The sequence below is a fragment of the Protopterus annectens genome, chromosome 14.part0 (assembly GCF_019279795.1).
Source record: "Protopterus annectens isolate FY-2018-M chromosome 14.part0, PAN1.0, whole genome shotgun sequence".
In the NCBI taxonomy this organism is placed as follows: domain Eukaryota; kingdom Metazoa; phylum Chordata; order Ceratodontiformes; family Protopteridae; genus Protopterus; species Protopterus annectens.
In genome coordinates this window covers 667,885,857-667,913,564 of record NC_056748.1, presented here as the reverse complement: position 1 = coordinate 667,913,564, position 27,708 = coordinate 667,885,857, and the positions used below count along the sequence as shown (strand labels likewise).

Sequence of the window (27,708 nt, the reverse complement as noted above, 5' to 3'; positions counted from 1 at the left end):
CACATATTAGGCCATAATCTGTCTGTATTTACTTGTGTTCCTATGAATTATTTTTCTATATCTATTTTTTATATTTCTGTTTACAAACAATCCATCAGTAATTCCAGTTCTTATAGAAAGGCTTCATAGTCAAACGATCGACCATAATTTCTCCATTTTTCTTCACTTCTGCAATGTCAAACCATTCCCAGTTTGTAACTGTATCGTCTTCTATCCTGGCCCAAACTGCTCTATAATTTAAGAATTCTGCTGTCTGCACACCTCCTTGAGTTTCATTTCTCTCTTTAGAATATATGATGCAATCAAATTCAGTCTTTAAATTGACCCTTTTATATGTCCATTCTCTATTTTCTTACCTTTAAATGACCATATCTTATCAAATATCTCAAACATTCACATCCTGTATTATTTTTCCTTTGTCTTTTTTAGGTTAGAATTGAAGTCCCCAACATTGCAACTGACATATTTAGTTATGCATACAGTTTAATATTTTCAAACAAAATTTTTCTTTTGGACCTATTAGTAGAGGTATAAATTATTACCACACTTACTCACTTTTTTCTCATTCTCAAATCATATATTACCACTTTCCTGGAACTACTAGTATTTCTGTTTTTTAATTTTTTTTTTAAATAAAAATTCCTATTCCTGAGCAGGTCTCATTTCCTACTGGCCAAATATTTCATTCATTCTATATTACCTCAATTCTCTTTCCTTTTCCTCAAGAACTACATCTGGTAATCAGTAAACATACCACATCCATCCTTACTTTTTTTTTTACACCACTCATCCACTAGTAAACGTCTTATTTCATTTTAAAACTGTTTACATTTAAAGCTAAAATTCCCAAGCCATCCTCTTCCTTTTTTGATTCCACTTCATTATCTTCCTTAAGTCTCCCTGTAATTAATTTTTCCCTGTATTAGTATCTCCATCTTCATCACTAAGTAATGAACTATTACTTGTTTTGATCATGAATCTGAAACTCGGTATACTGAATTGTGTCATTTTAATCTACTTTTCATTTTTAACCTTTTTAAAATGTTCACCTCCTGCTTCTTGCTTTTCAGTGACCTCTCTTGCTATGACATTATCTTCTACATTTCTGCTACGTTCTTATTTATGCCACCCTTTAATTCTCTGGTATGGGACAATCAAATTACAAATGTCCAAACTCCTTACATTTTCTTCACATTGGCTTATAGGTTTCAGCAATATGTCCTATATCTCCACACATAGCCCTAGTCTTTTTTTAGGACAGTCGTACCAAATGATATTCATCACCCCAAAATATCATCCATACTAACAAAATTGAACAATGTTATAACAAGATATCTAAATTTCTCACCAAACAATTTACTAAATCCCTCCACTGCAGGTTGGCTAGAACTTCCACACTATCACCTGTTAGAAAAAGAGGAACTTCAGCAGAAAGAGGGAAACCTATTTAGATAGCTAGGTTTTGCATGAACACGCATAGTTGCAGCTGTGGGGATTGTGGGTATGTGCCCCAAGATGTACACACACCATTTATAATACTTTATTGAGACAGAGATGACCCTCATCAGTCACACAAAAAGCTCTTAAGAGATATCTTATCAGACATTTTTACTATCTCAGATCAACTTCAGAATGCTACATTCAGATTACAGATCATTTTAACCCTATATCTCTTTTTTCAGGGACGCTCACTTTGCCAAAATGGCTTTTTTTCTGATACCATTTTCACTTCCATGCCTGCTGACCATCAAGCCCTGCTGCATCTGGTGTGCACAACTTTAGGAGGTCAGAACAAGGTGACAATGAATCTTCCTACACTTTCTCCACACCTATCCAAATGATGCCACAACAGTGTAATTGATAGTGTCTGCATCATTTGAGGGGTACCAGAGATGACTAGTGTGTCAGTGGTTATAGGAAGTACTGGCCCTCCTTTCAAATTAAATAAATTAAATGAATGAAATTACCTGTTTTTCTGATCTTCCTAGCTACCTAATCTAATATGACCTATATATGCCTGTCTTTGTTTATTAAAAATAAAATAATAGCAGAGTGTTCTACCCCATTTAACACTGATGAATAAAAGTCACCTGTGGTTACTGAGCAAAAGACAACTCTGTCTGCTCATGTAACCACATCACTATCTATATATATATATATATATATATATATATATATATATATATATATATATATATATATATCTTTATTCCCCTGGACCTGCCAGTGTAGTCTTCCCTCTAAGTTGCTTTAATTCAAGGCCAAAGATGTCTTGATGTCAAACCTGTGCACATCGGACTTCTGGCTGCAGACAAACTATGGCAAAAGATATTACTATGGATTGCTTCAGGCCCACATGACTTTCTTATGACAGTTCTAAAGAACTTTGAGATCACAATTGCAGCAGTTACAGTAAAGCATGTAGCACCTAATCAACAAGGTAGAGAAAAGCTGCTGCTGCGCAGTGATTATGTTGAAAGAGCGCATGCGCACGTGTGTGTGTGTGTGTGTGTGATCGTGTGCATGTGTATCAAGCTAATGAAAGCACTTAACATACTAAGCTTTATTTCCTGGTGTTTTGACTTCTCCACTGGCTTTTTTTTTTTTATTACAGTTGCACCAGTTTTTCTTTTTTGTTTTCTGTCACATTACATAAGCTATCTGGTTGTCTGCTCATTGCATGAAACAGTTAGAGGGAACACTACTTGCAGGTATTTTCATATTGACTGTGCACACTGATAGCGGAATTTTTTTTTTTTGTTCATCATGATTTTGTTGAGTATACTCATTTACGTAGCATTATTATAATTACACAATGGAAAGAATTTTCTCTGTTATTGCAGGGAACTGCATATCTAGTGGGAGGTAACACATGCTATACCTACCACTGACTTCAGTAACTACACTGAAACACAAATTAGCGCAGATGCCAAACTCAAATACTTTAGGACATTTCTTTTCGTCACTAAGCAGTGAAACTACTGTAACTCAACACTTTTTCATAAAAGTATACTTTCTCCCTGATTAAAAGTGTAACATTCCAATTATATTTCTGATAACTTTTGCTATAAAGTTTAATGAAATGTACAGTCTTGTGCAATAAAGTATATGGTGATGCCTAACGCATTGGTTACAGTGATTGGAAGTACACTGTGAATGCAAAGCACATATAGGTGCACCATCTTAGTGCATAACAAAACTATACCTGCAGATTCAGATCAGTGCAAACAGAATGTAAATGGCATTTGCATAGTGCTGTGGTACAAATGGGCTTTTCAAATGGTGTTATTATATAATTACTATACAATAATTTTACTCATGATGGAGAAGGGTGTTCTAACTGGTCAATTAAACTACGACCTTGTAACCATGCAACTCCTCGGTGGGAAAATATGAATTACCAACTCACTGCAATGGCACATTATCATAGCAATTCTTACTTTCAAATTATTTATTATTTTTTTTAATTAATTTGGAATGCTGTGCCATTTCCTCAACCTCATTGCTATATCATTCACCTATGGTCTGGTTTGCGGATGAGAACATGTATGTTTTTAATCGAGAAACTTCCTTCATGTCAAAAGTAAAGACAAACAAAATGCACATGTAAATTGTTAAACATATTCTCAGACTGGAGCATGCTTACTTACCAGTCTTGGTTTACTGTTTACAAAGGGCTACTGTGCTAGGCCACACAAAAAATTTGCTGTTAAAGGATACTAATGTGGAATGTCTTCATACTGCCCTGCTTTACTTTACCCATCTACACCTTGCTAGCAGGGCAATTTAGCTAAACAAAATTTTATTTCACCACTACAATGCCCAAAGCTGAGTGGGCACTTGGAATTCCCTGCCATACAGTGCCATAGCTACAGGGAATCTTTGAATTCGTAATCTGTTTTTAAGCAGTTACATGTAAGACACAGTTTTTAATTATATTTTTCTCCTGTAGTCATTGGTGTTTTAGTTGAGAGTTGGGAAAAAGATTTTATTTTATTTCTGGTTGGAGTGATATTCTAGTTATTTATTTTTTTCTAAATTCTCTGTCAGTGAAGTGGAGTATTATCTTTTGATGACCACTCAAATGCCAGAAAGTGAAAGTATGAATTATATTTAAAAGCTCATCATACGAGATAATAACTTACACACACAGTAGCCCCAGTTAGGCCCCTGTAGAGTAGGAAGTAGCTGAGGATGCAACTCCGTAGCATTTTTTCTCATCACCTGTCTTGATTCCATTACAGTACCAGCAGTAAATCATTCTTTTTTGAAACTTCTAGTCTCCTCAGTCATGTGATGCTCTGTAATGATGCCCAAGTTTGGGGGGGGGGCAGAGAGACATGCACACCGGCAAAAAAGGGTGTTAGAAAACTATCTTATAGAACTGAAGTTTAAACTGGTTGTTTTTATTTGGTTGAACATTTACAGGTTTATTCGATGAGACATCATAGGATGCCATACATTTATTATACAGTACTATAGTATCTTCAATAAGCGTTGCACCAACATAAAATAGCAGTGCTTTAACCCATTATGTTCTGATACTCCTGGATGAATGCCACTTGTTTAGCTATATGGTACTCAGGCTGTGAGAAGATATAAAAAGCAAAGCACTTACTCTGTGTGTTGCATTCAGCTCAACTGTAACATCAGTCATATTCACCCACTGGTGTGCAAAGTGTACTGGCCCACTGACTTCCCGACTAGCTGTTTGATATAATTCCTGAAAAAGATGTAAAAGTAAGAGACAGCATTTCCCCTGAAGTCATGCTAATACAGAGCAATGACCATGTTTAAAAAAATGAACGGAGCAGAATAGGATTTATACAGCTTCTGTTTCATGTTGTATTTCAAAGTCTGAAAGTAGCACTACCAACATCATTGTACTCTGTGAACTATTCAAGCATTAAACAGCCATATTTCTACATATTTAATTTCAACCATATTACACAATGTGTATCATTGCAAAAATAAATGATAGTCATATCTTGCCAAAACTTATCATAAGAACCTTTAGATGGATTTACTCAGCCATTTCAGGCACTTGACCTGGTAAAGAATCACTCATCTGAAGCCTTCCATGGTGCAGAACTGCTAAGATGGTGAAGAATTACCAATACAAGGTAATGCAGGTTTGAAACTCCTGCTTTCAAAAGTTGCATATTAAACTTTTAAAAAGAGTTTCAAACATGTTGCATCTTAGCATGAACTGATAGAGAATCACTTGATCCCTTCCAGCTACCATACTAGAAGAATTGATTGATGATCCAGATTCATAAACAAGTTCTTCAGCTGTGTAGGGCTAATACACAACAGAATACATGCCCCACAGTTCTAAAAAAAAAACTATAAGTACATTTGTCATCATGTAGTATGCACTTGTGCTCTTGGAGAAGTCCAGATACCCAATTAGTATGCTAAAAAGTATCTGTGGCCACATCTGTCATTCATAAAATGCAAATAGATAGAGTACATACTTCTACAAGAGACAAATTATGGGATATCAAGTATGGACTACTCTCATGCAAGTACAGAAAATGGTGAAAAACTGCCCAAAAACTGATGGCATCATGTATCAGGACATGGTTGTGCAACATCATTAGCATGCAGGATGTATAACACAACACAATGGACAATATAAAAACAGGAGGACAGTGCTGCATTTAACAGCAGAGTACATGGCAACAATCACTGGAGGACATCCAGGCATAACAATATCACCAATGCTGAGACATTACAGTGGTAGTTACCCTGCAACCAGATCCTAGCATTAGCACATATGCAAACTGAGTTCTGTCCAGAGTCATGGCCGACGATGCCGGAGTATCTAAGAATTGCTCCTGGTCATGACTGATAAAGCATTGCCATCTGCCACTGCCTCAATGGACTTGGACATTATCCTGGATAGGATCTTGAACTATATGGCTCTAAACCAGGATAAAAAGAACATGTGGCAAGTTCAGACATAGAAATCTGCTCTTCCATTTGAGTTAAACAACAAATACACTGGCAAATACTGTTATAAAGATCATTTTGTCCCTCAATGTGTTCCAGACTTATAGTAATAAGAAAGAAACCAAGCTCTAATGAAGGATGAGTCACCATGCTAACAATACTTGACATTCATATATGCAAATTAAAACGTACATACACAGGCAGTTAGAAAATGCATAGCATGGATATGCAATGCAAGTCACATATGCTGCACACCAGCAAGAAGTGAATCAATTAAAATAGAAGCCATTCCTGTCATTAAATCAAATATTTATCTACACAATGGCATTTACTAGTGTGCTGCATTTAGGAATAACTGGATATCACAATATATTGCTGAACATTTGTGTGATTCACAGTCATCTGCATACCTCAGTATATAACAGAACAATATCAATTCAGCTGTGCTACTTTCAGGACTGCATACTAAATAAGCACAGTGTGACTCCTATTTGTGGGACTGTGCATAATGTGTACGAATGGGCTACTTTATTATCTCAATAGACTTGTGACTTAAGATGCAAATCCTGAGTCCACACAGCCAACACAAAATCAATATCCTTAAAGCAATAGTAAGGTTAAAGTGGGGAAAGTCCTACAGTTTCCATTTTGAAAAGGTCATGGGATCAAGTTTTCATTCTTGAAAAGCAAAAAAACAAAAAAAAAATTCCATTTAAATGAGACTGTTTTACACATAACTGAAGAAAAGGTCATACAGAGATGGAGGTTTAGAGTCAAGAAATTTTCTCAGGGCAAACTGTAGCATGAATATATTAACCAAACAAACAATAAAACCACGAAAAGTACTGATGTGCAACTAACATAAAGAATTAAAAACTGGAAATCCACTTTATTTATACAAAAGTTAAGCACTTTCGTCCTAACATTTCATAGGGACTTCTTCAGAACTAGCAACTCACAAAAACACTTTCATTATATACAATCATGTTGGCTTAAACAGAGTGCAATTAGCCAAAGATCTTAAGCAATATAATAATTAGTGCAATTATTTGAATTAAAACAATTAAAAGCCTTCATAACTTTTTAACCTTAAAACACAATTGATACTAGTATACTCATTTAATCCTGGGGGCATAGTGGCACTTAACATTTGCCATTGAAGTTCACACACTCCTAACTGTTCAGGCATGATTTTCCCCTGTGGGTCAGAAGCAATTTGTTGAATAACCACAAATCCAAAACGATGATCTTTATACACATTAGCATGTCTACATAAGGCATTAGTCTGTTTATTTTTATTAATATCAGATAAATGTTCATGTATCCTTTCTCTTAAATGTCTGGAGGTTCTCCCATTGTAGAATTCAGGACATTTTAAACATTTTGCTAAGCAGACCACAATTTTTGATTGACAATTATAAGATCCATGAATAGAAATGTTAGTATTAGCTAACCTATTTTTTTTATCTGTAATTAATACACATACCACATTTAAAATTACCCATTTTTTATTAGCAGCTAACTTATTTAAGTGATTGTTACTCCAATAATTACTTTCCAGAAAGTTCTTAAAAGACTGGTCTCTCCTAAAAATAATTGTATGTCTACTTCCTAATTGACTTGCTAAAGTTTCGTCCATAAATAAATTTCAGTTCTTATTTAAAATGTTGCACATTGCTGCACAATCTTTGTTGTAAGTTAATATAAAGAAAAAACTTTTGTTCTCTTTGTTCCCTTTTACTCTGTAAAACATGCCATGAGTGTGCTTACCCCAAATAGGTTGATTTATACCATCTTTTCTTTTGTTTACCACTTCTTTCACATTTTTAACACATTTATCTGCATAGCCTCACTTTTTAAATAAATCATGAATAAACTCCACTTTCCCAATGAAATTTTCATCCTTGGTGACCATCCTGGCTGCCTTCAACAATTGCCCTTTGAGTACAGATATTTTTTGGTGTAAAGGGGGTGCCAGCTAGTATAATCTAAGTATGGATTTGAAAATGTGGGCTTTCTATAAATCCTATTAACTAAACCCTTATTCATTATATCAATGCACAATTTGAAATCTAAATATTTTTTCATCACTGTAGTTATATGTAAAACTCAAAAAGTTAACAGCCCCATTGATACACTGCAAGAATTCTTCTAACATGCCTACTGAATCTATCCTTACTAAAAATATGTCATCCAGGTACCTTGTATAATATTTGATGCTACTGCTGTATCTACTATTGAAGACCTATGCAGTTTCCTAATAAGACATTACATAATTCACAAGAAATAGGGGCCCCTGTTGCCCCCCAGAGCTACACCCATTTTTTTATAATATTGACCCTTATAAAAGCTGAATTTATTTTTAAGTACTGTTTCCATGAAGGTTACCATAGTATTAATACAATACTGTTCAAATTTGTTAGAAATAAATAATTGTCTCTCCAACCATTGTAGACCTACATCCTGGGGTGTGGAGGAAAACAAATTACACACATCAATGGTCTCAAAAAACATACTATTAGTGACCTCAATACCATTTAAATGAGATAAAAACTGCCACAAATCCTTACAAATATATTTCAATGAATCCAAACTACTTTCTAAGTGAAATCAAGAAATCTAGCTATAAAAATGTTTTTGATTTTTTCCATCAACAGCAGGTCTAAAATAGAGGACAATTAAGCCCTTTAGGAATCTTTGGGATTCCAAATATACTTGCAATAACTGGGTTTTCATTTTGCATATACGCATGTTCATCCACACTAATTTGACCTTGACACAACATATCATTCAATAATAAATCCACCTTTCTAAATGCAATATTTCTCATTGCGAGAGATTTCCTGATGAGCGTCATCTGTAAGCAAAAAGCTCATGGAATTGCAGTAATCCATTTTTTTCCATAATCACAATTCTATTACCCTTACCGGGTTTCATTATGTGTATATTTTTTATCTTTAACAACGTCAAATAACAAATCTCTCTCTTTTAATGTCAGATTGTCACATTACTACCATTTGAACTTTTCAATACCTCCCTAAAATCCCACTCACATGCTTTTTCAAAGAAATGCATCATATTATGCATGGGAGGATTAAAACAGTTTTTTTTAAGTATATTCTGATAGACCCTACTGTTGTGATTGTTAGCAGTATGCCATAAACAAAATTAAATTTCTGATGTATAACCTTAAATCAATTAAATGTTCTGCAACTTGCCCCCTCTTAGCTAAAACAAAAGTAAATCCTTTGGATAACATCCACATGCACTGCAGAAATAACTTTATTTGAATAACTGTATACTTTCACATTGATGAAGACTATTTAATTTTTACAGCCGAAACCAGTCTGTTGGTGCTTGGGTTATTGTGAATTTATACTCCACTTGGATTTTTGACTCATACTTTAAAATCCCCCAAGTTAACAATTACCACTGGGTTAAATGAATCAATCATGTCAGCATTGTTAAAATTGTTAAAAACGCTGTCAAAACAGTCATTAATTCCACAATCAATAATACCAAATTATCTTCAAAAACTTCATTTTGATTCAATGGGGTAAACAAATCAATTGTTTCATCATTACTGAAACCATTGTCCAAACAGTCATTATTCCCACAGTCAGTTATACTCAAATTACATCCAAGTACTTCATTTTGATTAAATGTCCCTACTGTTAAGTTGCGTCCCGATTATTTGGCCTGGCTCCTTGTATAAGATAGTCTCTGTAGCATGAATATACTTTCTGTAGATAAAATTTCATAACTTAGGATATTTAATTTTAGGAAATACCCTGCGTTTGACTACAGTTTTATATATATATACATATATATATATATATATATATATATATTGGGGTATCTGCATTGCGCTTGGTAGTGTGTGTGTATTCATTGTGCTTGGAACGTTTTATTAAACATCAGAGTATGTTATCTGGAAGCATAAAAGAAGCAGTGAAGGTCATCACTCTCTGTATACATTCTATAGTGATGACTTGGGGGGGCTATGGAGATTGTTAGGTATTGAGTAGTCCTCAGATGTGAAATTTGCATGACATTTATCTGCTATGATATTGTCCTTTGGGTCTGAATGGGTTTAGTCATTTAATAAAAGTTCTGCATATTGTTGTGTTTTTTTTTTTAATTTACTTCCATAACTAAAGAAGGATTTGTAATTATCCTTGGCTTCAGATAATCTGATATCATGGGCTGCCTTAGATCTAATCATTTTAAAATTCATAACTCAAATTCTTATTTTTTTTCCTTGACTCAGTGATCTTTAGATCTGCTGCATCCTCTGAGTTTTTTTTTTTAATTTTTTAATGTAATTTTATTCATGTCAGTAGAACACTGTGATAATTTGCTTTTACATTTCCATTTATATTTGGATATGGATGTGACTGGCAATTCTGTGTGTTTATTTGGCTATACAAATTCTTGGTGAATCTATCGGCTTAGGCATTGCCTGGGGTGGTAATGTTATAGGACATTTTCAAGACTTCATCATAGAATTTATGAATATTTTAGTACTTGAAGTCTTTAATCTCTGCTATATTGATTTCAGAGTTTTAGACAACTTGAGGGAAAAGGTTCCTAGCTTATTGTCTGTATTAATCAGACAGGGAGTTACATGGGGAAATGCACATGATGATGCTGTATTTGTATGGTCAAGTCAAGAACATTTTGACCTCTGGTTGATCTAGTAACAATCTGGTCCATTGAATTTTATGTTTTAGGTCTCCAATCAATTAATGGGTAGCTCAAGTCTCCCTGACTGATGGAGCTCTTATTGATGGGGAGTTCATTCATGATATTTAGAACCTGACAATATGGTTTCCAACAAATATGAATATGCCACCACAGTTGACATTGATCTGAAGGAGTGGTAGGTACAAAACCCAAGTATGGAGGGACTGCTTTCTTGACATTTAAGCCAAGTTTCTGTAATTACAAAGAGTGCTGGAGTGCCTGTCAGGCAACTTATTCTTTAGATGTCTGGCACTAAGCAGAGATACCTTAATTTTGATCTTGTTTCGATACTGATACATTTTGCTACATTGGGGTGATATTTAACTGAATTTTGCCTAAAAAGGCACCATGGGGACAACAAAGGATTTAGTCAGTATGTGAGAGCCTTTGAATGAAAGGTACAGAACATGATTTGCAAAGCAAATGTAACTTATCAAGCTTCTTATTCCAAACAAACATATTAGATCTCCCTAGAATGATGCACATTATTTAGCCAGATTGTTGAAGGTCTTTCCTGGATTTGTGTCATACATGGGGAGAATTTAGACATCTCTCTCTATTCACTTCCCTCAGGATTTTTCACGCAAAGTCATTCATGCCACATACACAGCAAATTGTTGTGCTTATATTTGTTTGGTGTAATGGTCCTATGGGCTTTCGGACATCTGAGATCCTGACACCTGAAAGATAACTCATTGTCACTGTCTTTGCCCAGCCTAGTGAGTAAGAAATCTCTCACTATGGAGTCACCTAGAGGCATAACTAGAGTGGGGTGAAGAGAGCAGCTCCAGGGACACAGAGTGTGGGAGCATGAACAGCTTTCAGACATGAATGTTGGTATTGCATTTTTGGTCAGAACTGAAGCACTAATACTCAGTATATGGCACAAACTGGCTGTAGTAGCAGCTTGCTACAAATGTAGCAAGTGGAGAAGACTAAAGTGACCATGTACTGCAATATATAGCTACACATCTGGAGTCACCAATCACTAAACAATTTTGTTTGTGGAGTGGTCTAGTGTACTGGAATTAAAATCTGACTCTGTTGAATATGAGATATCATGTGCTGCAATGCTTTATTTTGATTATCATTCATAATTAATCCGTACAAGTCTAGGAGCCTCAGGTAAGGGATTGCTTTATAACATCAGCATATGACGTGTCAGGGTTGGGTGCATAGTGTGTGGTGAGTTAGTGCATTGATCTCACACTGTTTTTTGTGAGCGTGAAGCCTCCATATCTCTTAAATATCTGCACCACTCAGTTATTTGTGTTTAGATTTTATTATCTGTGACCATAAAGCAATTACTACCCTGTTTTAGGATATCTAATGTTAATGAGTCTGGCAACAAGGGATATTAAAAAGCATGAAATTCTATATTGTCCAGTGTGAAGTAAAACTTAATTGAGCTACAGAGAATTTCAGAGTTTAAATAAGATAAGTGATTTACATGCATTTAGACAGTTATGTGGTATAATGAGCAGTTATGTATATCTATTTAAGTGAATGCATAAGTTGGGTATCTAGGTGACTGCGATAGCGCAGCTTGGGAACCTTGCTTAAAAGTAATGTGGAGCTATTTGTAATTGCCGTGGGCTAAGATGACTTGTAATTAATAACATCTAAGATGTTTTTAACAATTTGGCAACAATAAGGAGAACATATGAAAAGCAACAAATGAATACCCCTGCTAACATATGACCTCATCTTCCCCTAAGCAGTCCCTTGTGTCCCATGACCCCAACCCACCTGATATTCATGCCTGCACCCTTTACAGGTGAGCCCACCTCAGTATCGTTGCCCAAACCAAATAAGAATTCACCAAACCCTGAGAGAAGGGGGGATCCCAAATAAAGGTGGAAGGGGGCTAAGGGGAACAGCCACCTGTTTTCTATGATGTATACATCCCCAGAAACTTCCCCCAGAAGTGTCAACCTTCATTTTCTGCCAAATGTCGATCAAGGATCAAGCTCAACATGCTCAAAGTCTTTAATAATAGTTATTTCCACACCTTGAATTAGTTGGGACCTGAACGTCTGCACCCAAGACATAAAAGGTACAACTTCTTAGTGAAGTGAATAATGGTATATACCTACAGTTGTACAAAATTCAGCAATATCAAAATCTGTCATTTTGTCTATCTTTACCAGGACTATGCAAGAAATTGGCTATCAACAAATAAATTGACATATACCATTGCATGTCGGCACTGTTTGTCCCAAGAGAAATGGCTCATTACCTTGTAGGTTGAAAGTTGATACCAGCCAAATAGACCCAGTGAACATTAAGTAGCCTAACCAAAACTCCCAGCAGCTCCAAAGCACTGCCTGGTTAACTGACTTGATCCAGTCAACCAGCAGGCAACGGAAACCTGAAGAAACCAAATCCTGTCTCCGGCATGCAGTTTACTTCTGTTATGAGACTTGAACCTCAACACCCAAATGTCCACGAACAAAAATTCTGAAACACCCTGTAACTTCATTCTCCTGTGCTCACCACACCTCCATGACCTCCTCTTCACTGTCAAGCAAAGACTCATCCTCCACTTTTTGGCATGTCACTATCCATCCTTTACATTCTCCTCTGCACCCACCACCATAGTTTTCAGATTATCTGTTCAGGAATCGGGGACAAATCCAAAAATGTCTTGATAAAGGTTTAACATCAGATACAACTTTATTAAATATTTATTAGACTAATTTACTTAAATAGTTAACAGAACAGCATAATTTATAACATGTATTTTTTGAACAAGTATAAAACCCTAATGTCTGTCATTATTAAATGACAGACATTTACAGTGATTTGCCAGAAATGAATTCTGATTATTTTGTGTGTGTGTGTGTGTGTGTGGGGGGGGGGGGGGGGGGTCATATTCACTCCAAGCAACATCAGTGATAGCTGAATGGAATGCACATTCCCCAACATCAAGCTGTTACTGCCTTCATGTTAAACTGCTGCCCGTAACTGACATCCCTTGATTAATTTATATGCATATGCATATCTCCCCCTTTACTATTTTTATATACACCTCAATACTGGTAAGCGTTCTGAATATGTTGTGTCATGTTTTTGCCGTTCATTTATATTAATTACTTTTTTGCCTAAACAGAGAAAACGGTGTCTACAGTACTCTATTTCTTTTCCTATTTTTAAAAATAATGGTAACCCTGTTACTGGAAGTCCAACTCCAAGACCCCACAGGCACCAAATCAGGCCAAATAATGTCAGGCGTACACAGGCTATTGTCACAAATGACCAACAGTAGTTCTACCCCCCCCCCCCCAGCTTTGGTAAGATTATCAACTTCCTCAGGGAAAAATCTCAAAGGAAGGCTATTCATCCATCCCAAATGACAGCAGAGCCCTGACCCAGAATCCAGATGAGCCAGAACTCCCTGGACCCACCACACACTATCATTGAGTCCCTACCCCCAGACTACCTACCTTTTGAAGCACGAATAGGATACATCATGGCAACTAAGAGTCTATGACCCAAGAGGACCCAGAAAGGGCCATCTATACTATTGCAAGGCACCCCTCCCTTTTTTCACTTCCTTACGATCTGAATCACAAGACCATCTACCCTACTCCGCTCCTGACAGGCTCCCCCCATTCTATTGTACCGCCCATTTTTCACATTGTAAACTCAGCTTCTCCATAGTTCTTTAACTTAGTTTTTTTTTTTTTTTTTTTTTAAGAGGGCTAGTCACCCAGCAGTGTACATCTTGGCTCTAGATGATTGTCACTGTTGAAGTGATACCCCAACCCCATGTGCAAAAAATGTGAAAAGGAGGTTGTGGGTGGATGGATGGATACCAGCAAAACTGTCTACCTTGATTCAAACCAGGCTTGTAGCCTCCCAAGCTTATGTACCTACAAAATAACCCTCTCTCTCACTGCTTTGATACTGGTGCCTGATGCAACATTTGAGCTCCAAGCACTTGTGCCAAAGAGACTGGTGCCCCCTTTCCCAGACACCTGAATGCCAAATTCCTTCATTAACTACCTGCCTGTTCTGACCCCCTAATCCCTGATCTTGTACTACTACTTATCTAGACCTTTCCTCCCCACCATATCATAGTACATAGGTAAGTACTAGGCATGTTAACAAGACGACCATTGAAGAATTTAGTCCAGTTTCTCAAGTGCCCTAAAGCACTGTCTGGTTAACTTGCTCAAGTTCACACAATAGGCAAATGGAGGCTGCAGGATTCAAACCCTGGAACATAACAAGCATCTTATTTAACTCTCACAGTCTTAATCCTCTGTACTAGCTGCCTACATGAAATCCGTATTGTCTCACTCCTTTCCAAGCAGATGTATGTAAACAAATAGGTCTGCCCCAGAAAACCCTATTAATTATACCCAAATGCTTTATCAGCTTCCAGATGCCTTCATTTAACAAAGAATACATCCCTGACATTTTTCCTCACTCTTTTCATGCCATCGCATTTTTTTAACTGTTGCTCTTATAACCGTTGAAAGTTGCTAGAATAACAAAATTTGTGTTAGTATGCATTTTCTGAAGGTTATGAAATCCGAAACTCGAATGTTAATGTATGTCATTATTTAGTGACTTCCGTCCTCAGTGATTTGCCAGAAATTCAACAAACCTAACAACTCTAACATCTTTCACCCTGACCTCAGCTTCTCCCAGGAAGCCCTTGATCCTTTCCGATAAGCTTGGACAATATTTCCTCAGAAAGATGAAAAAAGCCCAAGTTTACATTCACCTCCAAACCCCACAAAAAAAGTTTGAACTTGGGCTGGCTGTCCTGTTTCTCTGACATTATTGGTGCCTACTACTCCCTGTACAACTCAAAAAAGTAGTATATTCCTTCCTTAGTTGTTTCCTGCCCCTCCCCACCCAACACAAAATGATTAAAGCAATGCATTGCCCTCTAAAAAGGGACATTGCTTCTGCCAGAGCCAATGCAAAGCTGTACTAAACTTTTTTATTATTATTTGTATGCTTTTATTTAACAAACAAACAGAAGCTGTACTAAACATTTTAAATGTGGCACAAACCATTGCACAGCCCGAAAGGACAAAATATACCCGGTGGACATTTGCATATTTCTTAGAAAGTGCTACTGTGCCACATTATATCTTCCCTGGAAATAAGAAATTAACATTGGCACTCTTCTGTTACTATGGACTAGCATAACCAGCTGTCTCTACTTTGTCTTATAATGTAAATGTTTGTAAATATATCAAAGTCAACTGAGCTTATGATACAGTAAAATGCAATTTATTATTGCTTTAGTTAAAAAGCTTGTACTATCCTGTCTCTTGTAATAGCTATGTGACTTCACGGTCAAAATACAAAAATGTCCTATACAATAATGATGCATCTAACTACTCAAAGTGTAATTTTCACGTCTGCTTCAAAAATGTTATCTGTTGGCCATCACCTTGCTAAAAATAAAAATTGTTTTAAATTTATTTCTAACATAGCCAGTCTTATTCCTGATTTGGGGACACCAAAAAAGGCGGATTTAATTTTTATCTTAGTTAACTGCTGGTTGGAGAAGACATGAATCACTCACACTGCTCCATCCCATTGAGTCATATTGCAGCTTCATCTCTTCTTTGTCAGGATAATCTTTCACAGAATACTCTTCTTGAAAACAGAGGTGGCAAATCAGGGGATACAACCCAGTGGGAAAATCCTAAAGTTTGGAAAGGGAGGAACATCTAACAGACCCTAAAGCTTTTCCATGCCATACCTCCTTCTTCCTCAAACCCTCATCCTGGGATTTTGTCAAGAAACATGTCAAAAATCCCAGTAGCAACTCTTGGACTGCTTCATTGCATGGATCTTCTTCCTGAAACATCTGCAGAACATACCATTTTATGATGTTTGGCTTACCAGCTTCCCCAAGTTATCCATTGCTCAATGTCCTTTGTTATTCTGTGGTAAAGGTGACACCTGGCTACCCATCCCTTCTCTATACAAACACTTCACCACCATGTGGGCCTCTACAATGTGAACAAACATGGGCAAATCTACAGTCAGGCCATGATCTCTCCCCTACATTACTTCTGGACAACCCTACCTGGGTAGGAACCCTAGTCTGCATCCTTGCTCTAACTGACATTGTACTTAATCATGTGTCCACTAGTCCGCTCTTCCACCACAGGAATCTATTCACTGTCTTCAGTTTCCTAAAATGCTGTCCATACTACAATCAGTCATTGCCTCCTCTCAAATACATTCTCTTATCATCAAGAAATAAGTAAGAAATGGCATTCCTTGTTTAGGATCCATTTCCAGGATGACTGCCATCAGATAGATGAACACTAGCACCCATACATCAGTCCTGGTGGTAAACTTATTCAGTCCTTTCACTCTTCATATCCTGTAAGAAACCCACTACATGTTCATCAGCTGACTGATCCTGTCCGGATTCCTCCACTTCATTAAAAGCAAAAACATTATTGGCAGTCAGCTGGGCTCCACCATGGGGGGTGATCCGGCCCCAGTGTTCTGGTTGCACTTTCCATGTCTACTAGAAGCCTTCACAGCATGGTGCTGCTCTGTTTCCTTCTTCTCTCCACCACTTCTCCAACAGCTTCTTCTACTGACTGTGATCGTCTTGCCACATCTTGAAAGAAGGCCTTTGCTTGGGACACAATTTGTAGTCATCTTTTCATCTTGATTTGCTCACTTTCCATTTTGGTCTTCACTAAATAAACCACCACACCCCTCTCCTACTCATAAAACTACTGACTCAATACCATCTCAATTCAACTCCTACTTTATAGGATAGAAATAGTACTATCGCTGATTAATAATGACAATTTACCTGTCTCGGTCTCTCTCCAACTGCCCCCCCTCCCATCCTCTACTAGCTAGTCACATTCATTCTCCTTCCTCTGGCCTCCACCTCTTCTATAATTAAACTTCTACTAAAACTAAAACCAACCTCTTTAGTTACCATCTATCTTCCAACAGAATACCTAAAGAAACAGTAGCTGATGCTGTTGCTTTCCTTATGTGAATATTGATAAACTGATTCATATCTGAGAGACAGGGTCTACCCATCTGGAATAAAACCTATACAATACAACTCTACAAAGGCATTACATCAACAGACCATAACAATATCATGAAACAACAGGAATGACAGGAACATATATTCACTATTACTATCACCATACTAAATAAATATATTCTTACTGAACTTTCTTCCCTTGGCCTCACCCAGTTCCAGAACTAACAGGCAGCAGTAAATCAAGTGGAAATCAAGTGGAAACAATTTCTCTCATCTTTCCTGCCAGTCACTGTCAGCAACCCAAAAGTATCAATATTCACCCCCTCCTCCCTTATTCACCATTTTCTTATACTACAACCACCTCACTAGCTTAGTTCAATATGAAGACTCAGCCTTTACATGTACAGTCCCAAACATACCAACACTTTAGGACAGCACTTAAAAATCCTTCCAATGCTATTGAAACACAATTAAAAGATGTAAATCTCCTTTTAAATCCTAAAATACAACTTCATGCTTGCCATTGTGGAGTGTGCATTTGGCCTGCTGAGGCATGCTTTCACTGGATGTGGTGCCCTGCAGTATGACCCTGACATGTGCACAAATATATTTGCAGCTTCAGCAGTGTTACAGAATATGACAATTATGAGGCAGTTACAGCAGGGGGTCAGTTGCATTAGGAGCAGTCCCATGCACACCATGCAGTAGAGGCTTAGAAAGATGAAGAGGCAGTGGAGGAACCAGCAGCAGAGGCAGGCACAGTATGCCATGGCACTAGGACACAGGCAGTGGCTGACACACAGCTTCATCCCATAGTACATCAAAGACACTACAGTAAAAGAAATGCACTCTGTGTATCAGACACCCACAACCCAAGTAGATATATACAATGGACAGGGAACAGTTAACATCATTTGTATAGCTGAGGGAGGAAGCAAAAGTGGAAATGTTTTCCACAGGGAAATGCTTGAGTGCCACGTAAAATTAAATTTAAAACTGCGTGTGTGTGTGTGTGTGTGTGTGTGTGTGTGTGTGTGTTTGTGTGTGTGTGTGTGTGTGTGTGTGTGTGTGTGTGTGTGTGTGTGTGTGTGTGTGTGTGTGTGTGTGTGTGTGTGTGCATGAGGAGAAATAGGGTGGTTTAACGTAAAAGGCTTTGTGAAGAGAGAGTGCCACAGAATGTCTGTGCAATGTACTGGGTGCTACGGTTATCTGAGTCTGTCTGCTGGGACACAGCCACAGCAGCATTCTGCCACTATGGCTTGATCTCCTGGACAGACTGTATGTCCAGGGCATGCATAAGAGAGGGATGGGAATCCTTCTGCATGCAGCTACCCTCGAGAGATGCCTCCACCAGCACTTGCACTGGTTAAAGCATGGCCATGGCATGTTGCACAACTGTGAATGACATCCATCAACAGATGTAGCACTGTTAATTGCCATGACAATGGGGATGTACTTTAATGCCCATATTCACTTCTACAACAAATGTATCAAGGGTAGTGCTATTGTTACATGAGCATAATCTAGGCTGCTCACATTCACAATGTCCATCATTCATGGAGACCAAACATTGATAACTCACACAGATAGTCACAGAGGCAGACTATCTGAATTTCTTGTATACTGAAAGCAGACAGCTTTACTAAGTTGTCCAGTGAGTACTAGGGCAATGGAAATTAAGTATATTGTGATACAGCAATACTACCTTTGATAGAGGCCAAAAACACCCCCATCTCCATTAGAAGTGGTTTGACCAGTGGCCCATTTCTTGTCAATCTAAATTCTCATGTCTGATGGACAGCTTTTTGATCAGCAGTACAGGTAATGTCAGCGGCACTGAGGTGGACCATTTCATAACTACAGTCCCAGCAGCCTTCAGCATTAATATCTGCCACAAGATCTTTCCAGGCCTGGTTTCAGTAGACCCAGTCAGCAGCCTTCTACCAAAAGATCAACTGGCCGAGGAGATGGAAGACATTGAGTGGCACTTCATTGTCTGCTTAGAAGTTCAATTAATTTTGATTTTCACAGCAGAGTCACTGTTCTTTCTATAATATTTGCTAGGCACTGTTCTAAATGCAGAGAAATAGCTGTATTGGCATGTTGGTAATGACTGTCCCAGGCGACTCCTAACACACACTTTTACCACTTGTATACATCATACTGGTGGTGGGTTTGATAGTCGTGTGTGTCCATCAAAACAGTGATGGAATATCAGGCCCATAGCACTACATGCAAAATTTCCCTCATGACCCAAAACCCTTATGATCTCCAGTCACCTCTCTGACATGGGTTTTTCCAGTCATTGTTAAAAACACTTCCATATGTGCTATAGTTATATGCTATACACAATGTAAATGGTTTACAATAAATTCCTAATATTAGACACAGCTGAATGCCTTCATATGTACTCCAAGAACTAGCTACTGGATGTTCTTCCCATTAGATTTACCATTCATAACACACAATTGCCTTACAGTTCAACAGCTCATAAGTATCATGCACTTATGCAATAACACAGATAAACTTTACTTTCCAAAGTGAAGCTGAAAAAGTAGTACTTACCTTAAACAAGATAAGATTCAGTGCCTCTAAAAATCAGGATGTATAAACACCTCTAACATTTTTTCACCCTGAAGTTCTATGATTTCTCCCATAGTGAGATGAAGCTCAGTACCTTCTGTTTTTCTTATATCATGCAAATTAGGGTGTATAGACACAGGGATTATGATAATGGAGGTTCAGTAATCATCCTCTCTGACTTGTTCATTTCACTCAAAGCTTCTAAAATTAAAAAAAAAGCATTCAGTAAAAACCTCGTCTTGGGCCTGTTGCGGGATGTACTTTTATCTTTTGGTGTGAAATACATACAAGAAATATTGGGTCTATATTTCATCGAAAAACATTTCCATCGAACACTTCTCCATCAACACAAAACCATTGAAATTCACTTCCACGAATCATGGAATTTTTCCCAGGGCAATGAAATAATTGCCCCATAGCACAAGGGTCTATATTATAAGATCGACATTTGAAAACATCGAACATATGGTCGAAACCATATGGCCGATGTCTTCAAACATCGACCTTATAAAAAACACAAAAAAAAGGAAAAAAGTACCCTAATGGGTTTAAGCAGGAGGGAAAGCCCCCCTGCACCTCCCACAACCCCCCTAACCTAAATATACCAACGCCAAGACCGCACTATATTGCAGTAAACGGAAATCTCCCCTTACGGAGATTTCCATTTACACGCTCGAGATTCTGAGCGTTCGATATTCTCGTATCAACAATGTCAGATTCGACATTGTCGGCTTTCAAGAATATAATATAGACCCTAGCACAATGGAACACATCACACTAAATCAAACCCACCCATGGGGGGTGCTTGGCCCCCATACTCCTCCTAACTATATATACTACTACTTCCTTACACTGGGAAACATACCACAATTCACAGAAGTGAAATTCAATGGTTTGGTGTCAATGGAGAGGTGTTAGACAGAAATATTTTTCGATGTAGTAATATAGACCCAAAATATTTATATTTATATTGTGCTAGGTCATTTGCTTGTGAATTTATGTTGATTCCATGCATCACAACACTCATTTCATGAAGTTGCTGTTTTCTGTTGTGTGTGTGAGTGTATATATATGTGTATATATATATATATATATATATATATATATATATATATATATATATATATATATATATATATAGACATACATATAAACATATGTGTGTGTGTGTGTCTATATACTTATATACATATATACATATACATATATATATATATATATATATATATATATATATATATATACATATATATATACACACACACACACACACACACACATAGATATATATAGGTGTGTATATATGTATATTTATTTTTTTTAGACACACACACCTGGTCGATTTAAAACCCTCATCACTTTCAACTGGATGGGTTGCAGTTTGATGAGTAGTATTTGTCACAGCAAAAGTGACTGTATTGTTTCCATTATAGCTTTTGCAATGATCCACCATATGTTTAAGATTTACTCGTGTGAGCATAAAGTTGCTATATATATCAAATAAGACAAACTGGGAAAATTCTGCCACAGGAAGGTACCTGGGGGCTTGCCCCACTTTAAAATTCTTCCCCATTCTGTTTCTCTTCTATACAAAACTGTGACAGGTTAGAGTTTCCCAGATGTAACTTAGTGAATCCTGGTAGAAACACATACACAAACATACAGTGTACGTTTTATTATTTTCCTGCATCTTGGATGCAAATGGTCTCCATATTTTGGAAGTTTGCATTTTCATTTTGCTCAATGTATTTTTCTAAATCTTAAAATTTCAAGACTTGGTTTCTAAAAAGAAATGGTGTGACTCTGTCTGATGAATTTCAAATAATGTAATATAACACTCGAGTCTAATTTCATATTTTGACAGCTTTAATAACACAAGTGATTATGCAAAACAACTTTTAAATGTAATTTTTATTTGCGCCAGCCTAAAAGTATGGATTACAAAATGAGGCATTATAAGGGCAGGAAAAAAAAACAGGATAAACTATTTAAATTACATATCCTTAAATAACAATACATTCTCTTGCATGCAGACTTAACTTACTTTTGCTTTGGTGTAAATGTTCTGTCCTATAATTTGAGTGCTTTCAAACATATCATTTCCAGGACCCATTGCAATACACATTGAATTCTAAAAAAATTAAGCACATAATACATAAATAAAGCATTTAGTTACAATGTATTGCAGTTTTGATGCATCTGGTATTACACTTTTTGTACCGAACAGTCATTCTAAAAGAATATCGGACTACACCAAAAACTATGAATTAACTGTTACTATACAAGGAGGTTCTTTTACATTATTTCCCAGTAGTAATAAGCAGGCAATACTTATCACTATTTGACAGAAAATGTATATTTATATCAGATTAAGACATCATTCTGTGTTTCTGTATCAGAGTCAATTGCATTGTCAAATGTACTGCTGTTTATTTCACCACCAGACTGAGGTCATAGAGAGTCCCAGGGTAGTGTTGGTTTAATCATACAAATGTTATTCAGCAGTGCTATAAGGCTCTGTGAGCCAACACCTAACCATGTATAGTGCATTATTCTGCACCATGGTGTAACTAGGACTTTGTGTCTTGGGTATCTCTGTTTCTATGAATGGCAAGCAGATTTTTAGGCTCATTGTTACAAGTGTAAAATCTGAAACCAAAGGCTTCAGATGTCCAAAAATGTAACTGATTAAAACAAAATAACAGCAAGTGCCAACACTTACTGTTACACTACTTAACTGTTATTGCAGTAGAGCTTCACTCCTACACAGCCAACACACCTGCAATGTATATATACTGACTACAACATTGTCGTACCTCAAAATAGGCTAATGCTTTGAGGTACCATGACTCTGGCTTGGTATGTATTCTGCAACATTCAGATTTATCAAAAACAAGAAATGTGACCACTTGACATGGCTGTTAAAATACTTGTTTTGTATTCACATGTTTTCATATTTATTTCCTCTATTAAAGTATTTTAACAGCCATTGGTTTTACTCCTTTGGGAATTATAGCTATTTTCCTCGAATTGATAAGCACCCAATATTTAAGCTGTTTTACTTAATAACCACTTTAGATCTTATTTGACTATTTTTAATATATTATTTAGATGAGCAGGCTGGACCTAGAAATAGCTCTTCTTCTATGAACTGTTGCAATTTAATCAAGACAAACAATGCAGGTAGTATAGTACAGTACAACAATTCTTACACCACATTCTACAAAAGAACCATCATAGCAAGAATATAAGGAAGTACACATAAACTAAATCACAAAAACACCTTCAATGACTGAAGAAATGTCAAAATGGCCCGAAGTAATAGTTCAAAAGCTTTAATTGCATAAAAATCACAGCAAAACTGAATCAAGCGCTTTCACCTGACTAATATCAGGCTTTATCAAGATACAAAAAAGCTAAAACCACCATTCTTATATATCATTAGATGCAGTCACATGATAGTTAATTGTGAATAATTAATTAATAATTACTCTCATTAAAAACTTTTTTTAAAAAAGACATTACATAGTAAATACATACCTTAGAAATGCCATGAATTAAATAGCTTTTAGCTTTTTTAGCTTTTTTTGTATCTTGATAAAGCCTGATATTAGTTAGGTGAAAGCGCTTGATTCAGTTTTGCTGTGATTTTTATGCAATTAAAGCTTTTGAACTATTACTTCGTGCCAGTTTGACGTTTCTTCAGTCATTGAAGGTGTATTTGTGATTTAGTTTTGGTTCGAAGTACACATAAACTCAACTGATCAAAATCACAGATACACCAAAAACATGCAGACTTAAGCTGACCTGTCACAGTTATAGGCAGCCTGATTTTTGTCAGTGCATAAAAACTATTTAATTTGCCAGTGTGTGTTTAACAACTTCTAGGCCCAAAATGAAACATTAAAATGATCCAGGGATTTATTCAAGTAAATGTTGTGGCTGGGTAGTGCAACTGACTCCTGAACGACTTATGAAAAGAACAAATGTAGAGTTAAACATTTTAAAAATATATCTAAAGATAGGGTACTCCTTCCTCCACAGACTGTTTCTGACCAGTGAAGAAGAAAACAAGATTGTCAACTAGAAAATAGGAAGCATGCTAGCAGAATGCAACGTGATAAAGTTCTATCTTATCAGATTGTACCATGAAGTGACAAAACTTAATTAGTGCCACAAGGAATGATCCTGCCAAAACAAACAGCAAACCATTACACAAGAGTAAGCAGAACATCCCCTTTGGCAAGACTTCTGATAGTTTCTGGAATTTTATTTGTGTTTGTTTTCTGGGTTAGAGCACTTATCTCCATGGATTTTTTTCAGACTCAGCCCAGGAGCAGTGACTGGTTAAGTGATTTACTCAGTCTCACAGTTAGGCAATAAAGGCTGAGGCAATCAAACCTTGCACCAGCGGACAACAGAAAACAGCTCTTTAATATCTCCTTAATTGTCTAAGCCTATTGCCAGACTAAGCAAATGTTGGAACAAGGAATAAAACACAAAGACTTTGTGGCAGGATCCTAAGCTTGATTAAACCATTGCAAAGACTTTATTAATTTACATGGGAAAGGACATATGATAATCTAATCAAAAAGCCTGCATTCATTACCAGAAATGAAAATACCCCCTTGAGGAAAAGAAACAGCCCAGGAGTGATAAACAGCATGGCTTCAGTTGTTTATTGAAGGGTAACGCAAACTCCCAAACAATTAAACCACTCACTGATCTGTTTAAAGTCATTAGCCAAAGAATTGTTAATAATGACTGGGTCTTTCTTTGAGATGCAGTGCATTTGGTTATATGCATTGAAAAAACAGCAGGGATTCTGGGAAGTGAAATTTTAAAGCAGTTGATGAAAGCTGATAAACAGAATTGGCTGAAGTACAAAATATAGTATACATTCTTACTCACTGTTTGTCCATTTCAAACCAATATACAAACTGTATAACATTATAGTTTGTGATCTGTGCCCGCAAATTAAAATTATTAATAATTCAAATGACTAAAATGTTTTTGCATAGGGCAAAACCTCCTTCAACCAGCATGCAAGGATCTTTGCCCCTTCATCCACTTAATTATACCAATGTGGATATGACAGAAACATGTGGAAGAGATATTATTTGAATACCCCATCTAAGACATGCGTGCGTAAATGGGCATGCCTTCGTTGAAGGTTGGGCGTCGAGCTGGCACCTTGGCATTTTGTAAAAATCTACTGCCAATCATTAGTAGACTGGAGTTACCCAGTGGCGACCCCTTACCGGGAAAAAGCCAAAAGACAAATAACAACAACAACAACCCCATCCTCCTTAAGTGCAAGTAACCCATCAGTTTGGTATCTGTAGTGTGAGATGAGGAAAACCAAATAAGACGTATGAACAGAATGACCACTGTCTACAACTTGTGTAACCTTCCCAAAGAAGCTAACTAAACTGATTAGGCAGGATCTCCCTTTAACAAGCCAATGTGGGTCTAACAAGATTTTTAATATCATACTATATGAGGTTAACTATGACATATTTCATGTGGCAACCATCTGAAATGTTAGAACCCACTAAACCACATCCCAAAATATGGAGAATGAATAGCCAAAAGAACAGACTTACATATACTAAGGCCAATATGTCACCTCTTGAAATATTCCTTTTCCCAAAGGTATGGAGATCTCAGAGTTGGTATATATAAGTTTGGAGTGTGGAGGGGTTGGGGCTTGTCCCCTACATGGGGGTGTGGGCAGCTTGTCTGCCTGCAAAAAGAAGTTTAAAGGAGAAGAGCAATTTCCTAGATTCCCTCTGCCTTTTTTTTTTCCAGCTTGTCAATACTTGACATTTCGAGTGACAACATTTCAAATAGGGTGCCTTTTCATGGCTTTGTAAATCAGACTAGTAAGGCTAAATGGTTTATAGTTTCCTGGGTCATGATGGAGCTGCTCTGCTGTAGGGGCATCACCACTGCAGTTCACCAAACTTTGGCAACAAACCCCTATACCAACGCTCAGGATAAGCAATTTAAGAAGGCTCAACAAGGCCATGTTCAGTGATATCTATTAGGCATTCATGTAAAAGTAACATTACAGAGAACGTAAATAAAAAGGCAAAGAAATGACAGAGAAGGAGAAAGAGGAGGACATCTGGGATAAGATGCAGGTTTGCTAGACAGTTAGCAAATCCTCAGGAATGATCACATTGAATGACAGTAACTATCGGGGGATAGATAGAATTTCTGTTCTCTGACATACAGCTAGAGGAAATCAAAAAATCCTTTCAGAAAAAAGAAAAGTGAAAAGTCATAAAAAGTGTTATAAGACATTTGTTGAAGTGTTATATGGGGAGTTATTAGGTTGGCAGCATTAGATGGAAAGAATGTTTAATATCTGTGGCAAGGTACAGAAAATGGTTAGGTTCATCTGACAGTCTTGTTTTCCCTAAAAAGTAAAATAAGTTAATAATAAATTTCAAGCTAGGTTGTTGGTAGGGAGTTTGCAAAAACGTATGCATTGCATTACTCTGGTACAAAAAGCTGTGTGTGTAAAGGGTAGGCAATCAAGTGACATCTGATGAATGGTTCAGGTTTTTATCCATGGAGCTTAAAGCATCCACCTGACATAAGTGGACAGTCTTTGACAAAAGATATATTTAGTTCTACTGAACAGCACTTTCTACATAGGCCAGTTGAAGGTACAGAAATAGGCCCTAGATTCATACGGGTGAGTAAACACTCTACATCATTGCCATCAATAAGCAAACAGGTAAATCGAGGGCTAACTAGGCAGATTCAGATTTAGAAAAGTAACAGTGCTATGTTGGCTTATATCTCATAGCTGATTCTTGCAGAATTTGTTAGAACAGTAATAAAATACTGGGGTGGATGAGAGGAACAGCAATGGATGGGCAGCATCTGGAATGTTCTCAGATGATTAAATGCTGTTTGCAGAAGAGGTGAAGAAGGCAGTTTCAAGAGTTCTCCAGATTTTGTTATAAAATCAAGTCAGAATCCTGATTAGAATGCAACACTAAGAAAATGGTGATGTGGAACTAGGATGAGTATGGCTGAGATAAAGGGTATACACATACAGAAGTGGTGGAATATTTTGGTCTTCTGGTTTGGGACATCGAGACCAAACAAAAGAGGAAAGCTATCCAGAGTTAAAGGATGGCAATAATAAAGTTCCTACAGAAGTGAAAGGAGAAAGTGTTGACATCAGTGGCTATAATTAATATTGTTTATTTAAAGATAAATTTAAAACTCGTATTTGTTTTTGCATACACCACACCTTCCCAGGATTAAGTAACTTAAGCATATCCAGGGGATATGTGAACATTTTGTATGGGAAAAGGAACCTTCCTAGATATCCAGGAATCAGTAAGAAGATGTAGCAGCAAGGAGTGTAGTGACGGGGCATGCTATATTTTCAGAGTCATTAA

General features: G+C 36.8%; 1 protein-coding gene across 1 annotated transcript in view; it reads right to left on the bottom strand.

Moving 5' to 3' along the window:
* The window catches only part of ASAH2 (N-acylsphingosine amidohydrolase 2), a 426,905-nt gene that overhangs the window by 233,952 nt on the left and 165,245 nt on the right, over window positions 1-27,708 (bottom strand). The window contains exons 8-9 of the mRNA XM_044056416.1: window positions 22,329-22,415; window positions 4,619-4,723 (exon numbers count right to left, since the gene is read on the bottom strand). Coding sequence (XP_043912351.1) covers window positions 4,619-4,723; window positions 22,329-22,415 — 192 coding nt within the window. The remainder of the gene's footprint in view (window positions 1-4,618; window positions 4,724-22,328; window positions 22,416-27,708) is intronic.